Here is a 20,230-nt window from a genome sequence, read left to right on the forward strand (position 1 = left end):
GTTGATAGTAGTCTTTCCTAAAAAATGCACGTGGTTATGAGAACAGCAGATGTCTTAATGAAAGCACATGTGTCTTCAAACAACAAACAACTCTCTTACATAGTGATCAAGGTTGTCCTGGAAATCTTGAGAAATCCACCATAAAAATTAGTGATTTAGAATTTATAATATAGCCTCAGTGACTTGGCATTCATTCATGTGATTCATAGAGCTGTTATATATTGCTCATGGTAAGATAAATTATAATTGTCCAAATTGTTCTGATACCTGTCCATGAGGTTAGAAATTAATCAGTAACAACTTCAGCATTTGGGGAGGAAGGAAGAAGAGAGACAGAGGAGGTATATACTGTGTGTGTGTGTGTGTGTGTGTGTGTGTGTGTGTGCGTGTGTGTGTGTGTGAGTGTGTGTGTGTGCGTGCGTGCGTGTGCGTGCGTGAGAGAGAGAGAGAGAGAGAGAGAGAGAGAGAGAGAGAGAGAGAGAGAGAGAGAGAGAGAGAGAGAGAGAGAGAGATTTTATTGTGTTTTATTGTAGAGAGAAAGACAGATAGGACCTGGTGAGAATAATGACAGAAAGGTAGTGACAGACGAATGTGAGATGGGAGGGTAAGAGGCAAACCGGGAAAGGGCCACGTCATCACACCGACTGAGGGATATTTCTGTGCTGAGGAGCATATGGGAATTAAGGAATGAGAAAAAGAACAGGGCCATTTTCACTCATCAGTGCCTATTTTATACAGACAGTAAGTGTGTTTGGGGGGGCTGCTTTTCACTAGTGGTTATGGTGGTCTGATGAATAATAGCATCTCTCCTGATACTCTTACCTGCTCCTTTATTTTTTCCTTTGTCTCTTGCATTTGTTTATATTGCAGATATGCAGATATCTCTGGTGTATGGCGGTTTTTGCCAATCTCATGCGTGCACACACGTGCACGCACACACACACACACACACACACACACACACACACACACACTGAGAAGAGACCTGAGAAGTCATGTCTGAGAGAGTAGGGCAGTCATTAGCAGATAGCTTGATATGGGTGGTTTATGTAACTTGTTTTCAGACTTGTGGATCATCAACCCCCATGCCTTATATAAATAATTAATCTTCCCACTCAACTGGTTTTTGGTTGGTTGGTTTGTTTGTTTGTTTTGGGGCTTGGGGGAGGGGGCGGGGTACTTTTGTGACGTGTGTGTGCGTTTATGGCTGACCAATCAGATGTTCAGATAAGACTGCTTTTAATATGTGAATAACAGAAAAAATGAGGAGAGAGAGAGAGAGAGACAGAGACTGAGGAGGTGTGCTTGTGTACATACATATAGTCCTCTTAGCGAAAAATGTTTACAATATAATTGATTGTTAATGTCTTAATGGTTTTGTTAGATGTTATTAATACTGTTACTCATGTTATTATTATATAATTATTATCATCATTATTATTGTTGTTTTTGTTATAATAATATTTACATTTACATTTATGGCATTTAGCAGACGCTCTTATCCAGAGCAACTTACAAAAGTGATTTGTCATTTACTCATAGAATACTTCCTAGCACAGTACAGTAGGTTAGAGTCCAATATACCAATGATCTAGAATACTGTAGAAATACAGGTATCACTGCTGATGACTAGAAATACAAAATTCATAAGTTCTATCTTAAACAATAACTGCAATAAAATATATGTTTATATTTATATTATATTATATTTATGTTTATATTATTATATGTTTTTGTTATAATAATAATAATAACTACTCCAGAGATGTAGTAGAAAGCTCTCCATGCTAGGCCTACTTATATAATTGAATGGCTGTAAAGACACCAGCCTGGTTCATACATGGTATGTGATATTCCATCTGCCTACAAAGAGCAGTATCATTAGAGCTGATGTAAACTGGTACAGACTTTTCTGGAATATTTTTAAAATGCTACCAAGACTGAAAACATGTGGTACCAGTAGAGCAATGGCAAAATTTCTGCTGAAACGTTAAACATTACTCATTTACTCTCTCGCTGCCTCCAGATCAGGACCAGGGCAGTGTCTTCAGCTCTGAGAGCGAGGCTCGGGGTACCAACCACTCGGGATGGCACTGCACCCTTCCCTCTATCTCTCCATCAGGTGGAACCCCGGGAGGCCCCGCCCACCCTCTGCCTTGCCCGGGTGGTCATGGGCCTGCTCTAGCAGTCAGCACAGCCAAGAAGAGGGGCCCTAACCCAGCTCACATGAGGAGAAACATCAGGTAGCCTGAGATCACCTGGAAGCAAGACCCCAGAAGTCCTAATTTTGCTAACCATCTGTGAAAGCTACTTATGTTAATGCAGTGCTTGGGTCCTACTTGGTTGAATTATTAACCATATTGTTTCTATTTATTTATTATTCATGTATTTTTTATCTTGAACTTTTTATCTTTGCTAACTTTAGCATTCAATGCCCCACCCCAATCAAAAACAGGAAAGTTCAAAGCTTTTCAAAATCTGAGCACATCTTTGTACCATAAGTAAATCTTAAGGGTTAAGAGTGAATGATTTAACTGCCTCCTCAGTTTTAAGATGCCAGAAATGATTGTTGTCAGGGTGGTAGCCAGCTATGTCAGCAGTCGGCTCAGTTCACAGTGAACAATACTTCCATTATGGATCAAAACACGGACTCAAGCAGACTCAATCAGAGCAATCTTCATGAAGATACCGTAACCGCTGTTTCATTTGTGTGTTTGTGTGCTTTTGATGTAGCCAGGTCTCTAAGCACACACAGGACAGTGTTTCTCACAGGCCCCCAAATATGTTAGAATCTCACCCTTCACTCTCTTTCTCCCTCTCTCGTTCTCTCTCTCGGTAGGAAACTACTGAAAGAGCATCAGTTAGATGCAGTGACTAAAGCTGCCCAGCTAGAGGAGATTGAAAGACGCAAGCGCCTGGAGCAGCAGAGGAAAGACCTCACGGCAGAATCCCAGCCAGAGCACCCACACAAAGCAGGTGACTTATGCATGTGCGGACACGCCCACGCAGCCATTCCGACAGACACGTCCACGCAGACATGCCCTCGCCGTCCCACACGTGCATAAATGTGGCAGCAAGTCTCATCTGTGTGTGTGTCAAGACACAAACAGACCTATAGGGGAAAAAGTACGATATTTTTTGAATATCCCTCAAAGATGTGGGCTACTTGTACCTGTTAACTTTCAACCTAGAAGCGTACCAGCATTAGTCATTAGCTTTGTGGTTCTGTAGTGGATGTGTGTGTAAGTATGGCTCAGAGCACCAAGCTTAGTGCGGTGTGTGTGAAGACATGTACCAGCAATGACAAAAACAGCACCTCAAACAACTGTCGCTAAAAGAGCTGAGACAAACCGCCCCCCCCACCCACCCACACAATACACACAACACACACCCACATACACACCCACACATACATTTTTTTATTCTTGATGTAGGTTGAAAGTTTTCCTCTTGTGCAGTCATTAACTCGGTTACTAATAGTGATATTGTGTTCGTGTGTGGCTGAGTGTGTGTTTGTGTGACAGTATGTGTGTATGTGTGTAAGAGAGAGATACACACCATAGTGATTTGTAAATGTTCATTGAGGCTTGGCACATACTGTGTCTGTGGGATTAAGATCAGTGACACTGACACACTCAGTTCAGATGACTCATGCAGAAGACACACACACACACAAATATTAAAGTTGGATAGACATCGATGTGCTGTCGTGACTAAGCCAACTGAGGTACAGAATGTACTGTTCTCCAAACACACACTCACACACACATGCGCACACACATGGGCACAAACACACACGCACAAACACACACGCACAGTGGCACATCTTTCCATAGTCAGATTTCATTTCAGATTCTAGTAAAGTGTAACTGTATTTGTTTGTTTGTGTTTGTGCGAGTGTGTGTGTGTGTGTGTGTGTGTGTGTGTGTGTGTGTGTGTGTGTGTGTGTGTGTGTGTAAAAGTGGGTCTGTGGAACAGAGGTGTGTCTGTTCCCGGTTGTATGCCACCATACGGCATTGACATCTCTGCCCAGGTTACATAAGCCTCTCCTCACTGTTAAATCCAGCTTGTGTAAGCGCCATTCACCCACTTACATAACACGTGCACACACACACACACACACACACACACACACACACATGTACATACATATACACACACACATATATATATATATATATATGATGCATAGGCATGTGCTGGAATAGGATATAGGATAATACGGTGTACCACTATATTAAAGATGTACGATAACATTATCGGGGATGCTTCAAAATACCATCGCTGCATTTAAAACAGCTTATTTTGCTAGATGCTTAATTTGCCAGAGACACATGGCAGTCCTGCTTTAACAACCTCTCACATGCACTGCTGTGGCGCTCTGTTCACATGTCACTTTCCTTGCTGCTTTGAGAGATGTAAACATAGAAAGAGAGAAGCCACAGCATAGTGGTGTGGCCCAAGAGCTTTTGCCTCCTTCAGAAAGGCTGAAATCAGAACTTCTGTGCCGCTATCAGCACAGTAGTGCTGTAGAAAAAGAAGGGAAATAATTAGTTGTTTGTTTGTGTTTGTTTTTATCATATTGTGATACATCCTAAACTTTGATAAAAGGAAAGGTACATCATAATTATAATGATATAAAATTTTTGTATTGGCACATGCCTAATGCCTAATACTTCTGTAACTTATCATTTCATATTGAAGATAATGATGTCTGAATGAGTGCATTAGTGTTTAAATTTGCTGTCATACCACTAAAGCACACATGTGCACATGTGCATGTGAGTATTATCAGCACTAAAGTTTGCCTTTTGTTCCAAGCTGTGATTGATTTTTTTTGCAATGCTCTGGACTGATGATGTAATATTAGGAGGTGTGTGTGTGTGTGTGTGTGTGTGTGTGTGTGTGTGTGTGTGTGTGTGTGTGTGTGTGTGTGTGTGTGTGTGTGTAAATTCCCTTAGACCAAAGCTCAGGTGAAACCACCACGTCACACATCAAAAGTGAATTCTCAATTGAAGATCGGGAGTCGGCTGGTGAGAGCAGTGGAGCACATGTTAACGACGCCTTCAACCAATTAGACTCTCAGGGGCGTGTCCTTGTTAACGTCAACCACCCAGTAGACGAAAATGACCTCTACCTCTCCCCTCAACTCGCCCGTGCTGTCAAAGCTCACCAGGTGATCTGTCAACTTCCAGGTGGTCAGTCACTCTTCTTATCAGCAAGCACTGTGTTTTTATTAAAACTACTATCTAATAGTAGCCATTACATTTAATCAGAGAACAGATGCCAGGATTCTAATCAATAACACTCCAATAAACACTGCAAATACTGAAGAATCTACCCTTTTCATCCCCTTCACTTTTTTGTGTTTCTCTCTGTTATCCTTTTTTTTTCTCTTACTCTTAATCCCCCCACCCCAAATTCCCCCAGATCGGGGGAATCCGGTTTCTGTATGACAACCTGGTGGAGTCGTTGGAGCGCTTCAAGAACGGCTGGGGATTCGGCTGTATCCTGGCTCACAGCATGGGCCTGGGTAAAACTCTACAGGTCATCTCCTTCATCGACATTCTCCTGCGCCACACCGGAGCTCACACCGTGCTCGCCATCGTCCCTGTGAGTGTGTGTGCGTGCGTCTGTGGGATTGTGTGATTGCGTGTGTGCCAGTTTGTCTATTTGATCGTGTGTGTATATGTAGCATTTTACATAATCGCACATGCACATGGCCTGACTGCTCTCCATCTCTCACCCTCTTTCGTTCTTTTTCTTTCTCTCTCTCTATCTCTGTCACTCTGTCATTCTTCTTTTTTGGGTGTTTTTGCCCTTTCTCCCTTGCTCCCTTATTCTGGCTTCCCATTGGTTGCTTCAGGTGAACACGCTACACAACTGGTTAGCGGAATTTAACCTGTGGGTGCCAACCCCTGAAGCCCTGCCCCTAAACAATGACCCGACCTACATCACACCTCGCACCTTTAAGGTGCACATCCTTAATGATGAGCACAAGTGAGTGAAAATAACTCCTCTCGGCACTCACACAGATGCACACATACATAAGCATAGCAACCAATCTTATTAAGACCATTAATTTATTTTACTGGAAAAACACTGGGCTAAGTTTATTACCACAAGCTTAATATAAAACTTACCAATAAATCATGAATAATTTCAAGAGACATTAGTGTTCTACTAGCAAATTTGTAAATATAAAAAAGGATATCTGAATTAATTAAGTGCTGGAAGTTTTGCCATGTTGCTAAGTTGCAAATTTTAGGCCCGTGCATCTATTACTTGTATTTGTCATTTACTGCTTATGCAACAGTAAGTTGAGACTTAAACAAGGTCAAAGTGTTACATTAAACTCTTAAACTCATCTTAACAAACTAACACCCCAAACTGAACTGCTGGATCCCCCAGTGCCTGTGCTGCTCCGCACGCCTCCCCCCGTGGGCCACTAATCAGTCTCCTGAGGCGCTGCCTCAGAACTTGATTAATTTTTCTCACTCTAATGCACTCCTAGTGGATTCTCAGTTAACATATGGGCCTCTGTTAAAGAGAGGAGGGATGACTAAGCAGGCCTTAGCAACAACAAAAAAAAAAGGCAGCAAAGTTGGGCGCAGTTTGGAAGGTTTTGAGCTTAGATGGCTCTCTGCGCCTCGGTAAAAAGTCCTCGGTGCTGAGCATAAGGGCCCTCGCTGGGTTGATTAATGTTTGATGATTCACTTTCCACAGTTTGATATCTCTGAATGAGCTACCCAGCCCACACACATCTGCTCCGTGGTGCACTTCTCTGGAGCTTGTAGGGCCTATTTTTTCGTTACTGTCTTCTCATTGCGAGAGATGAGTATGGTTTTCCGCTTAAATCGATGACCACTCTCTCATGTCCACGTGCAAATGGCACACATTTGTTGGCTCACTCAAAAGTGTGTTGAGGAACAGCAGTGTGGCTGAACAGTTTGGCGTGTTTGGTGTGTTTGGCTGAGGTTTTGCTGTTTCAATGTAGTTACCCCAAACCAATATTTAGAGGTGATTGTGCACATGTGTTGAAGAGTTACCTCAGTCCTGAACCCAAAGATTACCTTGTGTAAAAATAGTTGTGTTTTTTTTTACATTACATTTTTTTACATTTTACATTTTTTTACATTTTACTTTTTTTTTTTACATATAGGACCACAGCCACACGCTCTAAGGTAGTGGAGGAGTGGTACAGAGACGGCGGAGTGCTGCTCATGGGCTACGAGATGTATCGCCTGCTTTCACTCAAGAAGAGCTTCATTGCCAGGCGAAAGAAGAAGAATAAGAAGCCGAATGGACCAGTCGTCATTGACCTGGAAGAGGAGGATCGCCAGCAAGAGCTGTTGAAAGGTCTGCATTGACTGTCAATCTTCCCTTGAGCCAATCACTTTCTGGGATTGAAATTTTGGCGTAAAGGTTTCCTGGTTTGTAGTCCCTATCGGTTTTCTTCAGTTGCAGAAGTTTAGAACAAAAGATATTTATGCATGTATTTCAATTCAATAAAATTGAGGAAGTTTTGTTGCAGTCCCTCAAAGTTTTATTAGGCTAGTAACTGTGCTTAACTCTGAGAAAGAATTGCATGAAAGAAAGATTTTAGAAAGAGTGTTCATCTCTTCGGATCGATCAAAGCTCCTACAATCTTTTTTTTTTTTTTTTTTTTTTTATATTTGACCGGCCATAATAATACAAATGCATTAAACACTTAGTTATTAAAAGCTTGTATTTATTACATTGTTTCCTCTCCACTTTCCAGGCATTGAAAGAGCCCTGTCACAGCCTGGCCCGGATGTGGTCGTCTGCGACGAGGGCCACCGCATTAAGAACTACCATGCCAGCACGTCGCAGGCCCTGAAGGGCATCCGGACACGGCGGCGGCTGGTGCTGACAGGCTACCCGCTGCAGAACAACCTTCTGGAGTACTGGTGCATGGTGGACTTTGTGCGCCCAGGCTTCCTGGGCACGCGGCAGGAGTTCAGCAACATGTTCGAGAGGCCCATCCTGAACGGGCAGTGCGCGGACAGCACGGTGCAGGACGTGCAGCTCATGCGCTGTCGCAGCCATGTGCTCCATGACCTGCTGGAGGGCTTCGTCCAGAGGTGGGGGTTGGGGAGCAGGGGAGGGGGGGCAGAGAGAGAGAGAGAGAGAGAGAGAGAGAGAGAGAGAGAGAGAGAGAGAGAGAGAGAGAGAGAGAGAGAGAGAGAGAGAGAGAGAGAGAGAGAGAGAGAGTGACAGGAGATGCTCATAATGCAGAGCTTTAAAATTCACTGAAGACAGCTAGATAATGGAGATTAAAACCTTGCTAACGTTGATGGTACTCGAGATCATTTATTAACTTTTAACCATTTTTAATTGATGGGCTTAACTCCTGCTAATAAGATCATCATCACATGATGCTGGTCAACTATAACATGAAGTATGTTTAAGAGAAAGACCACCATCTCAGTGTTAGATACTAATGGTGTATGGTGGGTGTATCTCTTTGGGCGTGGGCATATATTGTTCTGAAGGCGTGGACACGATGTGCTGCGTCACCAGCTGCCGGAGAAGTGGGAGCACGTGATCCTGGTTCGCCTGTCTCCCCTGCAGAGGGCACTCTATACCGAGTTCATGAACCGCTTCAGAGAGGCTGGCAGTACTGGCTGGCTAGGTGTTAACCCTCTCAAAGCCTTCTGTGTTTGCTGCAAGGTGAGGGTGTGTGTGTGTAAGATTTATTATTTATTTCATTCATCTGTGCTTTATTTGTTATGTGCATCCTCCATTTAGGAGGTCATGGTAGCTTATTTGTTTTCCATTGTGTGTGTGTGTGTGTGTGTGTGTGTGTGTGTGTGTGTGTGTGTGTGTGTGTGTGTGTGTGTGTGTTTGTGCGCGCGCATGTGTGTGTGTGTGTGCACGTGCAGATCTGGAACCACCCTGATGTACTGTATGAGACCATTCAGAGGGAGAATCTGGCTAATGAGCAAGATCTGGATCTGGATGACATCACCACTAGCAATACACGCTGCTCAGCTACCAGTCTGAAGACCAGGCCTTGCGAGTCTGCTCGTAGTGAGGGTGGACTAAATCTAAGTCAGCTACATGAGAAAGCCAATCAGGGTATCACTTATGAATGGGTAAGTTTCATTCGCCCTATGTCATTTACAATGCATAAAAGTAGGCCATTGTTGAAATAAGCTTGTTATGTGACCCCAACCTGAAACTAAACAGACTATTTGTATATAATGTTATGTTCCTTGCTTTATCCATATAGTCATGTGGAATAGAGAAGAATAGAGAACTGTTTCATTGTTTTCTCTCAGGCAAAAGACATCATGGCAGGCTACAAGACTGGAATCTTGGAGAATTCAGCTAAGATGGTGCTGCTGTTTCACATTATTGATGAAAGTGTTAAGAAAGGAGACAAGGTCTTGGTTTTCAGGTATGTTCACCCATATACATACATGTTCGCTGTAATAGTTCATGTGATGCTCATGTTTATGTGTTTTATTTATTGTTTTCCCACTCTCTTTATATCTCTGTTTCTCTCTTACACCACACACACACACTGGCAGTCAGAGTTTGTCCACTCTTACAGTCATTGAAGAGTTCCTGGCCAAGAGGCTGATGCCTGAGCACAGTGGAAGTGGTTTGAAGCAGACCTGGATCCGCAATGTCAACTATTACAGTAAACGTCCCTTACATCTCCTCTCTTACTTCTGTTGTACTCTCTGTTGCGACCTGCTGGCCTTCTATATATGCAGTCTATGTAGGTAGTGTAGTAGGAGGTGTGTTTTAAGGGACGATCATACATGAGCTCTTTGCTGGGTAAGGTTTTGCAGTTTTAAGGTCATATATCTAGGCTTTGATTGGTGCGTGTATTTGTGCACACACGTGTGTGTGTTAGTTGTGGAATAACCCTTTCTAAACTCTCTTTCAGGATTGGATGGGAGCACATCAGTTTCAGATCGAGAGAGGCTCATCAACCAGTTTAATGATTCGACAAACAACTATGCTTGGGTTTTTCTGCTGTCCACCAGGTAGCATGTACACCTGCACACACACAGACATATAGACACAGATTCACGCACACACGTACACGCACACATGTGAAACATACACACAGCCATCTTTCATAAACCCCAGCTTTTTTCCAGTGCTTATTGTGCTAGTTGAATAACTGTTTCCTACCATGTGTGCTGTGCATATGTACCATGTTTCTGTGTTGCTAGGGCTGGCTGTCTGGGTGTGAACTTGATTGGTGCAAATCGCGTGGTGGTGTTTGACGCCTCATGGAACCCATGCCATGATGCCCAGGCCATGTGCCGTGTGTATCGCTATGGCCAGTGCAAGCAGTGTCACATCTACAGACTAGTGTGCGACTTCACCTTGGAGAAGAAAATTTATGATAGGCAGCTATCCAAGCAGGGAATGTCTGGTAAGCTTTTAGAACCAGTCCAACTTTTGATTTGATTTTAATGACAAGCTGAAACCAAAATTCACTTGGTTTTAAAAAATTCACCTTCTATTTAGAAATAGAAGTTCTGCTTTCCTCTTCAATGTTTTGGCTATGTCTCCAAGGCAAATCACTTGGGCAAAATACGTAATATTAACCAATAATATTTTCATGATTCAAACAAATCCCAATGGATAAACTCAAGTTCCGCCCTTATAGTTATGCCATTCTGCTCAAAATTATGTCATCTGAAAAAAGGAAACAGCCTTATGATTTCTGGTTCTCATTGTCTTCAAGCTTATATTCAGCCTTCTTCCAGTTAACACATAAAGAATTGATTTCACAACCTCAAGGCTGTGATAATGGAACATCCTTTGCTATCCTTCCCTGCGCTTTACAGGTTTTCGTTTTTTGTTTGTAAACAACAGAGTCCTCTTCATCAGTGTTTTGGCTCACAATGGAGAAATCGAAGACACTTGTGACGGATGATGCATTGAAAATGCCTTATGTGAAAAGAACCAGTGGGTGTCTGCCATACAGCTGATGTGTGGCTTTGCAAATTTCTCTATGTACAGCTGATGAACATCTGTACGTGGCTGTGATGCGACTTTATTTTCCGCCTTCCCACTGGACAGATTGAATTGTACTGTGTCATGTTTTTGACTAATAGTTAAGATGGTTTGTAATTTAGGCTTGGTGGATGCACTTCCGGTTCAGTGCCTTTGCTTCCACCCCAGTCTCCTCTCGCCTCTCTGGCTTAACTGGAATCCACTGTAAAAGCAGTGTGTACAGAACTTTCCATTTCAGATTCATTGGGAAGAGAGGTGTCCTCAGTGTCCTTTGGTTTTATGCCCTTCAGTCTTAGACACAGGCAGTGTGTTGCCCTGATGTTCCATTTCACCCTGACATCCCTTATTCAAATAAGCTCTCCACATACTCAGATATTTTGTAAACTAAACACAGCCTGTCTCTCAGAATGCCAGGAGTAGTGGGCGAAAAGCCCGATCAATGGCTACAACTTTGCACTACTTCACCTGCTATGATAGACATGCCACACTCCTCCCTCCTCCTCTCAGATCGTGTGATAGATGATTTGAACCCTGTGCTGACATTCACTCGCCGGGAGGTGGAGTCTCTGCTGCACTTTGCGGAGGAGGAGCCTGGCACCGCCAAGTCCGTGCACCTGCTCCGCCCACAGGACGACATGGAGGCAGTCATCAGGAAAGCCTGCCTAAGATACCCCCACCTCATCACCAAGGTAACAGTCTAATGCTCCTTCTGGTATGCTTTTGTACACATACATAAATTATGTACACATGTTTAAAGTAGCATGCCTTTACACCCCGTCACAATCAACAGCAGAAAATGATTCCAAAAATGATTTTAGAACTACAACAGAGCCACAGTGCAAACACAGGACACAGACATCGATCTTTATTAAAAAGCCAGAAGTTCACATGGTATTTTATTTACCCTGCTTCCAGCAACCCTTCCCCCATGAGTCCTTACTGACGGACCAACGGGACCTCAAGCTTACCAATGAGGAGAAGCAAGCAGCCAAGAAGAGCTACGAGGAGGAGAAGAAGGCGTCCGTTCCCTACACCCGCCCTTCGTATGCCCACTACTACCCAGCCAGCGACCAAAGCCTCACCAACATCCCTGCCTTCAGCCAGAGGAACTGGTAAGGGTTAATATTGTCATGACCACCTGGTATCGTACATTAAAAATGTGTCATGCTTCCAGCGAATTAACTGTTGACTGACCCTGTTTGCTGTCTGGTGCTAAAATTAGCCTAGCATCTAGACAGAGCGATCGTTCAGTTTTCAGTAATCTGAAAAAGTGAGATGTATTCCAGATGGAGGCAGTTCAGAGAGATGTTGTTTTTCGTTTTCTAGTTCAGAGTGTGATATGATGCAGTCATGTTGCCATCATGCCTGTGGTACTCTTTCTATAATTCCCCAGACAGGCTTTAAATCACCAAAACTCAGAAATGCAAAACAAGATGCAGGCTGCAGAGCACAGAACTAGTCCTCCATTGAGACTACAATTACTTATAACCTAATTATTTCGTTTCAGTACCAAATCTTCTTATGATTCGAATACAAATCATAATACTTGAATACAAATACATAATACTTATGACTATGATTTGAATACAAAACAGTCATTGTGATGTATTACAGGATCATAATCCAGTCATTTTCTAATATGGCATTTATAACACAATTATTAAATAATTATTATTTCATAATACATAACTAGACTAAGCTATTTTTAACACCAACCAACTAAGCTATTTTTAATACTAAGTAACCCTTTTCTTGAAATTTCTTTTAAAAAATGTATCCACTTTAGGCAGCCTCCTCCACGGCCAGAAGAAAAGCCTATGGCCAGCAATCAGCAGACACATGGAACTCCAGCCCCCACAATGCAACAACAGGCAGGCCGTGGCACCTCCCCCACATCCACAGACTCAGGCTCCAGGTCCCCCGTTAACTTCCCTCTCACCTATCTGCAGAAAGCAGGGGTCTATGTGCAGAAGATCGTCACCCCGACAGGTGCTTACATTCTTAGAAATCTAATTAATAGACAATCAGCTCAAAACCGCTGTGTCTGACCTACAGTGAGCTCAGAATCCCCCAAAATGGAATGCAGTGTTAGGTATCCTAACATCAAGAGGCTGTTTAAACAACCATTTATGTGAATTGATCTTTTCTCACTCTCTTAAGATATCGTGATTCCTGGCACTAACAGCGCCACAAACATGCAGGCCAGGATTAGTGCAGGCGAGAGCATTCATGTGATCAGAGGAACTAAGGGTGAGGCCTCTGCTACCAAGTACTTCTGTGTCAAACTCTCCTTCCTTCTCAATAATTTCTTTTCTCATTTTTTTTACCTTTCTCTCCTTCATATTTGACTAGAGGTATGTCACTACATGGCCGAACATGGCTCTCGATCTGTCTTGTTTCTAGGGGCCTACATTTGGACATCAGATGGAAGAATCTTCGCCATCCGCGCCGCAAGAAAACCCAAGCAGGGGGAGGAAAATACCACAAAGAAAGGTATTACTCATCTCATTCAGCTGTTCAGAGTCAAAACTGTCAAAAATCAAAGTAGGAGTTGTTGAAATAGGAACTGTCCCATTGTCCTTCATCTGTGTCACTGTATTAATCATTAGCTGATTCAAATAGAATTCTCTCTCTCTAATGCCCTCTCACTCACAGAAGTGTCAACCTCAGTGCAAAACTCTGTCAGTAAAGGCACCAATGGCAGTGTGTCACCTGACCCAAATTTGCCCAAGGTTATCACCCCTGAAGCGGTGGCCCGACCTCTCTCCCCAGATAGTCCCGAGATCCTGAGCGAGCTTCAGCGTTATACCAAAGCCCAGCCCCCAACCATGCCACCTCATGGAGCCATGAATCCAGAGAGAGTCTCAGAGAAGAGTGTTATCAAAGTTCTGCCTCAAAATGACATTACCTCACCTGGGGTACAGGCTCCCCTGGACCTAAGGGGCACAAAGCGAAAATCCACATCACCTCCTAGCAATGACCACGCCGCCAAACAGTCGTCTGCTCGGCCTCCTCCACAGAACTATCCCTTCATGGGTAGTTATGGCTTAACTCCTGCCCTCAACCCAGCAAGCGTAAACCCCGCCCTTCTAAGCCCCCTCAGTTCTGTGTGGCCGTCGTACTTCCAGCACCACAACCCTATGAGCAAGCCTCGCCTCATGTTCCCGGTCTCCCCAGATGCCTACGGTCTAGGGGGTGGAGCCTTGCCCGGGTCCTCCCCCACATCCTCCAGCACCACACCAAGTGCCACAGTGACTCCCACATTTACTTCGATCCTTCCCTCATTCCTGATGAGGCATGGTGTGCCCTCAATGCTGTCTGGAGGGTTCCCACTGCAGTATGGCCAGCCCCTGAGCATGTACCCCGCCCCACTCCTGCCTGGAGCACTGCCAGCAGCAACACAAGGGCCAGCTGGGTCGAGCTTCCTGCCTCGCTACGCTTCCTTAAGCCCGTGTGGCAGCAATCACGATCCTCACCCTGGCACAGAAAACAGAGCAGCACGCTCTGAGGGCAATGACCACATTTGTAATAATAATGATGATGATGTATTCAAGATGATGGGCCAGTGAGACGTGTTTACTAGGCCCATGTTAAAAGATGTGAAGAAGTTGACAACCGAGACTGAACCAAGACTTTTATCTACTAGCTGATCTACTAGCAGACTGTTGCTGACTGAGAAGTTCAATGCTGTTCAAATGGAGAGGATTCTGACTGACAAACTGGACAAGTGAAAAATCCTTATGCTATGTTTTCTTCTCAAACAGTTTGCATTTTTTCACACTTGATGGTAGAATTCATTAATCTGGTTAGTAAAGTTAGTGAGTTAGTAGGCAAGATTCAAACAGATGTTAGCATTATCACTAATTGATAGATATTTATCAGTGCTTTTAAGATTGGCTGTAATCAGTCAAATCATGATACCACGGAAGGTTCTGTAAAAAATGATCTAATAAGAACATTTAACCTAGTGGACAGTTAAGCTTTGCGCATTTGAAAAATGATAAGAGATGTGAAGATTGTATACAGTTAAATTAATCAAAAGAGAAGAAGAAGAGGTAAATGTTAACGAAAAGACCTTAAAGATATATGAATGTATTTTGTTTCCAGCCTTTACCACAGTGTTGCAAGCACAGGCCTTAGAGACAGACATTAGACTTAAGAATATGTTAATTTATGCGAAAGTGGTACTGCTCTCTTTTAAAACATTTTAATGTTGAACTGTGTTAATGTTTTTTATATAAACATGCAATGTTTCCTAACACTGGTCATAAGCAGGTGAATGGGATGTAGTCCTGTTCATTTTTTAAATCTGCTTGATGTTCAGCTCATTTGGATGGAGTGAGATTCTAATACAAAGGACATATGCTTTAACTCTGATGCCTTGTGCTACTGTGTCACTGAATGTAAGGGTGAGTGTGAAGAGTCCAGGAACATGTGCTCCTAACTCCCACCTGTCACCAGAAGTCTTACTCGTGCTGAGCTAAGATACGATGACATTGCCTCATGTGGGTCAGTGTGCCCTGTAATACGTTTTCCCACCTTCTGACATCGAAATGTTCTCTTGTTTCTTCTGTAACGGTGAACTGATTACCAAATCAACATACCCAGTATGCTCAACTTAGCCACAATAACTATCTATAATTATAATTAAAACATAATGAGAAATGTGTGAATTTTCCTCTCCCAAAATAAGTTATTAATTCCAAGTAACCACATGTACCACATTGTATTCAGGTTTTTGTCAACTGAAGAAATGGAAATAACTTTTTTGGATTTGATCTTTCATTTTGTAAATTTCGCAAATTCTTTTCCAGCCAAATTTGCATGAAAATGTTTCACCAAATATTGACATTGTTATAGCATATCTTGTACAGTGCTAAAATTATTTTAACTTGAATTTGTATGGGGCCTTGCACTGTATGTTTACAAACAACTTCCTTGTTGGCCCATCTGTTCCCCACACTGCCCTAAATGCCTTTTGGGGTAATTGTTCACTTCCTGTGTGCTTGAATCTGAATGGACATTTGTCCAGGAACTGTCTGAACTGTACCTTACTGTATAACATCATTCTTGTGAACTCAATCTGTTTGTTTTTCTTCTTTTCCTTTGTACCAATTTTTACAATTTTTACTTGCCTGTTGTTTCTTTAATGTTTGACAATTTACCAAATTAATTTATTTAAAATTATGCATATTTATTCATTTATATTTTTTATTTTTATACTTTTGTTTTATGAGGGGCTTGTATTCTTATAATTGAATGTCTCAACCATAATGATTGAAGGAATGTATGTGTGCCTTCGTCTGTAAGTATGTATAACTGCCACCTGACTGAATCATAAGAAAGCTTATGGACCAATGAAGCAGAATCAGTTTGGGTCTGTGTGGCTTAATGGATTTCCAGAGCAAGACAGTAAAATTGACAGATCTACTGTGTTCCTATAATCAATGTCAAGGCCTCAACAAGTAAAATACCCCAATGTTTTGTATTCTTTGCTTACTACTCTTTACTTGAATCGTATTTATTTTTTTATTTCAGAATAAGTTAGGAAGTGTTCTATTCATTATTGAAAACGGTCTGGTTAGATATACAGCTCAGTGTGAAAGCATTCAAATCATAGTGAACGGTTATTGTGAATGGTTATTCAATCTGTTCAGTTTTTTAAGTTTGTAAATAAAAATGAATCATGATTTAAATTGTAGTGTGACACTGTTTGTGTGTTCACTTGTACAAAACAACAGAAGGGAAGCTACTATCCTTGCTTCAGTTTACTATCGGAGAATGTGTGGGACATCGTTACATCATGGTGTTTGAAAATCTGATTTAGATGCTTTCCAAAAAGAAAAGAGAATCTCACTGTTGCTATTGTAAAACTGGAATAACAGAAATTGTTTAATCTGGCAGTTAGACATTTCCTATCAGATCATATCAGCACCCAGTAAGAGCTGTAAGAACAAAATATTCGACATCATTTCCAAAACCTCTTAATGGGCCGATGGTCCAGTTTAACACAATAAAGACATGACCCTGTCATCCCAATTTATCCAGATTAATACAATCAATACAGCCATGACCCTGTGTCATCCCAATTTATCCAGATTAATACAATCAATACAGCCATGACCCTGTCATGCCAACTCATCCAGATTAACACAATAAATACTGCCAAGACCCTCATCCCAACTCATCTGGAAGGCACTCCTCAAACCACACAATATTTCTTTAGGGGTTTTAGCATTCTTTTCAGCATTCTACTATTCTGATTCGTGCACATGCTCTGCTCTGTAGATCACCTGGTAGAGCACAGAGAGCAAAGTACTTATAACACTAAGGTCACTGGTTTGATTCCCCAAGAGTGAACAGTCAACTGCTTCAGAAAAGTCTGCAGAATGCTGTAAACATGTTTTCCTTTATTTGACTGACTTAATCTTGCATGTACAGTTGACCACTTCTTCCTTGGATGTGGCTTCCAATTTCTTTTCTTATAGATGTGTTGCATATCATGTGTCCCAGTATTTTATCCATAATAAACAGTTCTCAAGCCAGTGACCTTGTTCCATCCTATTTTAAACATCCAGTCGTCTTGCATCTCTTTAAAAAGCATAGCCTAAACCCATTTCTAAACTAACTTCATTTTTAAGCAATAATTCGGTATAGATTCCTGTCCTGTTTTGCACAACATAGAACAAAGTATTCCCTTTTCAATGTATGCAATGATTTACTGTAGACTGTTGAATCTGGAAAGTGCTGTTTTAATTCTAGTGGTCCTTAGTGGTGCTGGCACCCAAGGTACCATTTTAAAGTTGGCTACTTCTTACTTAAAAACAGAATTTTTCAGAAGTTTTCTGTTAAACTTCACAACTGTTCCTCTTCATCTTGGGTTCTGTTTTATTTTCATTGCATATACTGTCTCTTGAATCTATCTTCCAAAATTATAACATTTCTTATCAAAGTTACGCAGACAGTTACACAGTGTTATCTCCCACTAAAACCTGGTAGAAGCAGCCAATTTCACCTCATATTTGAGTATCTAAGGAACATTAAAGCTGTAAGTCAAATGATTTCCCAGGTGAATGAGTTGAAGACAAATTTTATAATTGTTGGTCATCCTGACTCCACCACTACCATGTGTTTATTGAATCCCAAGTGAAAAGGGCAAATTTATCCAGTGAAAAAAAAATATTTACAAAAACAAAAGGAAGCTGAGTAATTGTAAATATTTACCTGTGAATACCTTTTCCTTGTTTAATTTAATTTTAATTTAACTAGTTAATTTGTTGTTGGTGTTGTTGATTACGACCATTCCTGGTAGCCAGACATAAAACACCTAAGCTATATGGATTTTTTATTTCCTGCAGGTTTTCTACTCTGTTTGACAGTTACACTTTCCAAGTTAAACACATAAACAAACATGTGTCTGTTTATTTAAATGTCCATATTAAATCGAATATACATGCATATATACTGTGGTGGAGGGCAGCTCCATCACATATATACAGCCATTCTAATAAGCTTGAGGCAATTTTTTATCCTTCCTTAAAATTTGAAATTCAAATTAACGCTGGAGTCAGGTTTATCTTTTTTCATCTTGAGATGACTGATAGACTAAAATGTATGGTGTCTTAGAAATGCTATTCATGATTTTATTTCCTGCCATATTGATTATTGCAACTTCCCCTAAACTGGAATTCGGCAGTCAACTTTCTCACATCTGAAGATGGTCCAGAATGCTATGCTCCCGACTGGTATCAGTAAAAGGGATAGCATATCTCCTGTATTGACTTCTGTACATTTGCTACTAGTTAAATGCAGAAATGACTTCAGTTTTTCATTATTTGTTTTTAAAGCCCCAAATGACATGGCAACAATTCTCTAACCTACTTTGCTCCTGTTTTACCTCCAGAACCTTACAATCCTCTAATCAGTTGCTCTTAGCCATTCCAAGATCTCAAAAGGGGGTTGAAAGGTGACCTTTTCTGCTTTTAGCACTTATAATTGCTTACAGATAAAACTATTCTTTCTCCACACCCGAAATGTGACCAAAGGCTACTGTTGTAGTATTAACATATCTTACATAGTACCTAAAGCAGATTAACTGGATTGTTTATATGGAGCCTGTGAATTCTGGGGGAAATTAATTGCTGCACTGGGTTTCTGGTTGGGAAAGCATGTTCCATCATGTTAACCTAGGCTTTTCCCCACAGCATAGGAAATTACAGAATCATATTTATGTTACACTTTTTAATCATCATACATTAGCATGCTTTTTGGAATATGTTTAATGGGCCAGCTTTCAGTTTCCTCAAAATATGTTGTTAAAATGATACAAATTGTTAAAGACGAGTTCAAAGGGATACTCACTCCATCATATTCAGATGATCTCTGTGCTAAGGATCTTTTGAGAAACTTAATCCAGGCTGATGAATTCAGATGTTCCACTGTGATGTATTAGGTCTCTACCATTAATGTATCAATGCACAAATTCAAACTGCCACGTTCAGACCACACTTGACAGATGCTGTTTTCTGTAGCAAAATGGTATTTTCCACAAACACAAAATATTTTTTATTTGCGCTTTCTTTAAAAAAGACATCCAATACAATGCAAACATTATAGACCTCTTTTACTCACAAAGCATCAGATATCGTTACACTTAGACATAAGCTCAGTGAAAGATTATTATTACAACTATTATTGTTGTCTTTGCTATTGTGTTAGTCTTTTCTTCCTATAAGGCGATGCAGAACCTTATTCCTCTCCACAAATTAATAATGTAATTTTCCTCAAGGTTTTGGATAATATGCACATCCTATTTGCATAGTAACAATGCTGCTTCCCATTCCCTTATATACATAATCAGTACTTAATGCAATATATTTTGAGGTTTTAATGTTGGGTTTTTATTTAGAAATATTAGATGGAAAACTGTCTACATGTATTTGCTAATTTTAGAAGCTGCTATCAGGACTGTATATGCCTAATTGGCACTACAGAAGAATCACTTGTTCTGAATCAACTCCCTTTTATATAGGCACATTAAACACGTCTGTGCATTTTCAGTATTTGCTGTAAGATAAATACGTACTTGTGAACGTAAAGGCAAATAAGCCTACTAGAACTGCTTAGTTCCACACCCTTCCCCACGTTGGTTTCATCTTACTGATTACGGTTATCTCAGCATGACAGCTGCTTGTAGTAAATAATATTCACCATTACGCCGACA

General features: G+C 41.3%; 1 protein-coding gene across 4 annotated transcripts in view; it reads left to right on the top strand.

Moving 5' to 3' along the window:
- The window catches only part of LOC113578893 (helicase ARIP4-like), a 24,981-nt gene extending 8,273 nt beyond the window's left edge, over nt 1–16,708 (top strand). The window contains exons 2-20 of one of the 4 annotated variants that reach the window (XM_035536027.2): nt 2,027–2,243; nt 2,840–2,976; nt 4,974–5,176; nt 5,431–5,613; nt 5,867–6,000; nt 7,163–7,359; nt 7,763–8,105; nt 8,517–8,694; nt 8,907–9,119; nt 9,306–9,424; nt 9,558–9,670; nt 9,923–10,022; nt 10,215–10,420; nt 11,515–11,696; nt 11,923–12,119; nt 12,794–12,996; nt 13,168–13,257; nt 13,411–13,500; nt 13,663–16,708. In XM_035536027.2, the coding sequence (XP_035391920.1) occupies nt 2,027–2,243; nt 2,840–2,976; nt 4,974–5,176; nt 5,431–5,613; nt 5,867–6,000; nt 7,163–7,359; nt 7,763–8,105; nt 8,517–8,694; nt 8,907–9,119; nt 9,306–9,424; nt 9,558–9,670; nt 9,923–10,022; nt 10,215–10,420; nt 11,515–11,696; nt 11,923–12,119; nt 12,794–12,996; nt 13,168–13,257; nt 13,411–13,500; nt 13,663–14,576 (4,019 nt within the window). In that variant the 3' untranslated portion in view covers nt 14,577–16,708. The other 3 variants (XM_035536026.2, XM_081703209.1, XM_081703208.1) reach the window with 3 other exon arrangements.
- The last annotated feature ends 3,522 nt before the right edge of the window (nt 16,709–20,230 follow it).

The sequence above is a fragment of the Electrophorus electricus genome, chromosome 20, assembly GCF_041902795.1.
Source record: "Electrophorus electricus isolate QZ-2024a chromosome 20, ASM4190279v1, whole genome shotgun sequence".
Lineage (NCBI taxonomy): Eukaryota > Metazoa > Chordata > Actinopteri > Gymnotiformes > Gymnotidae > Electrophorus > Electrophorus electricus.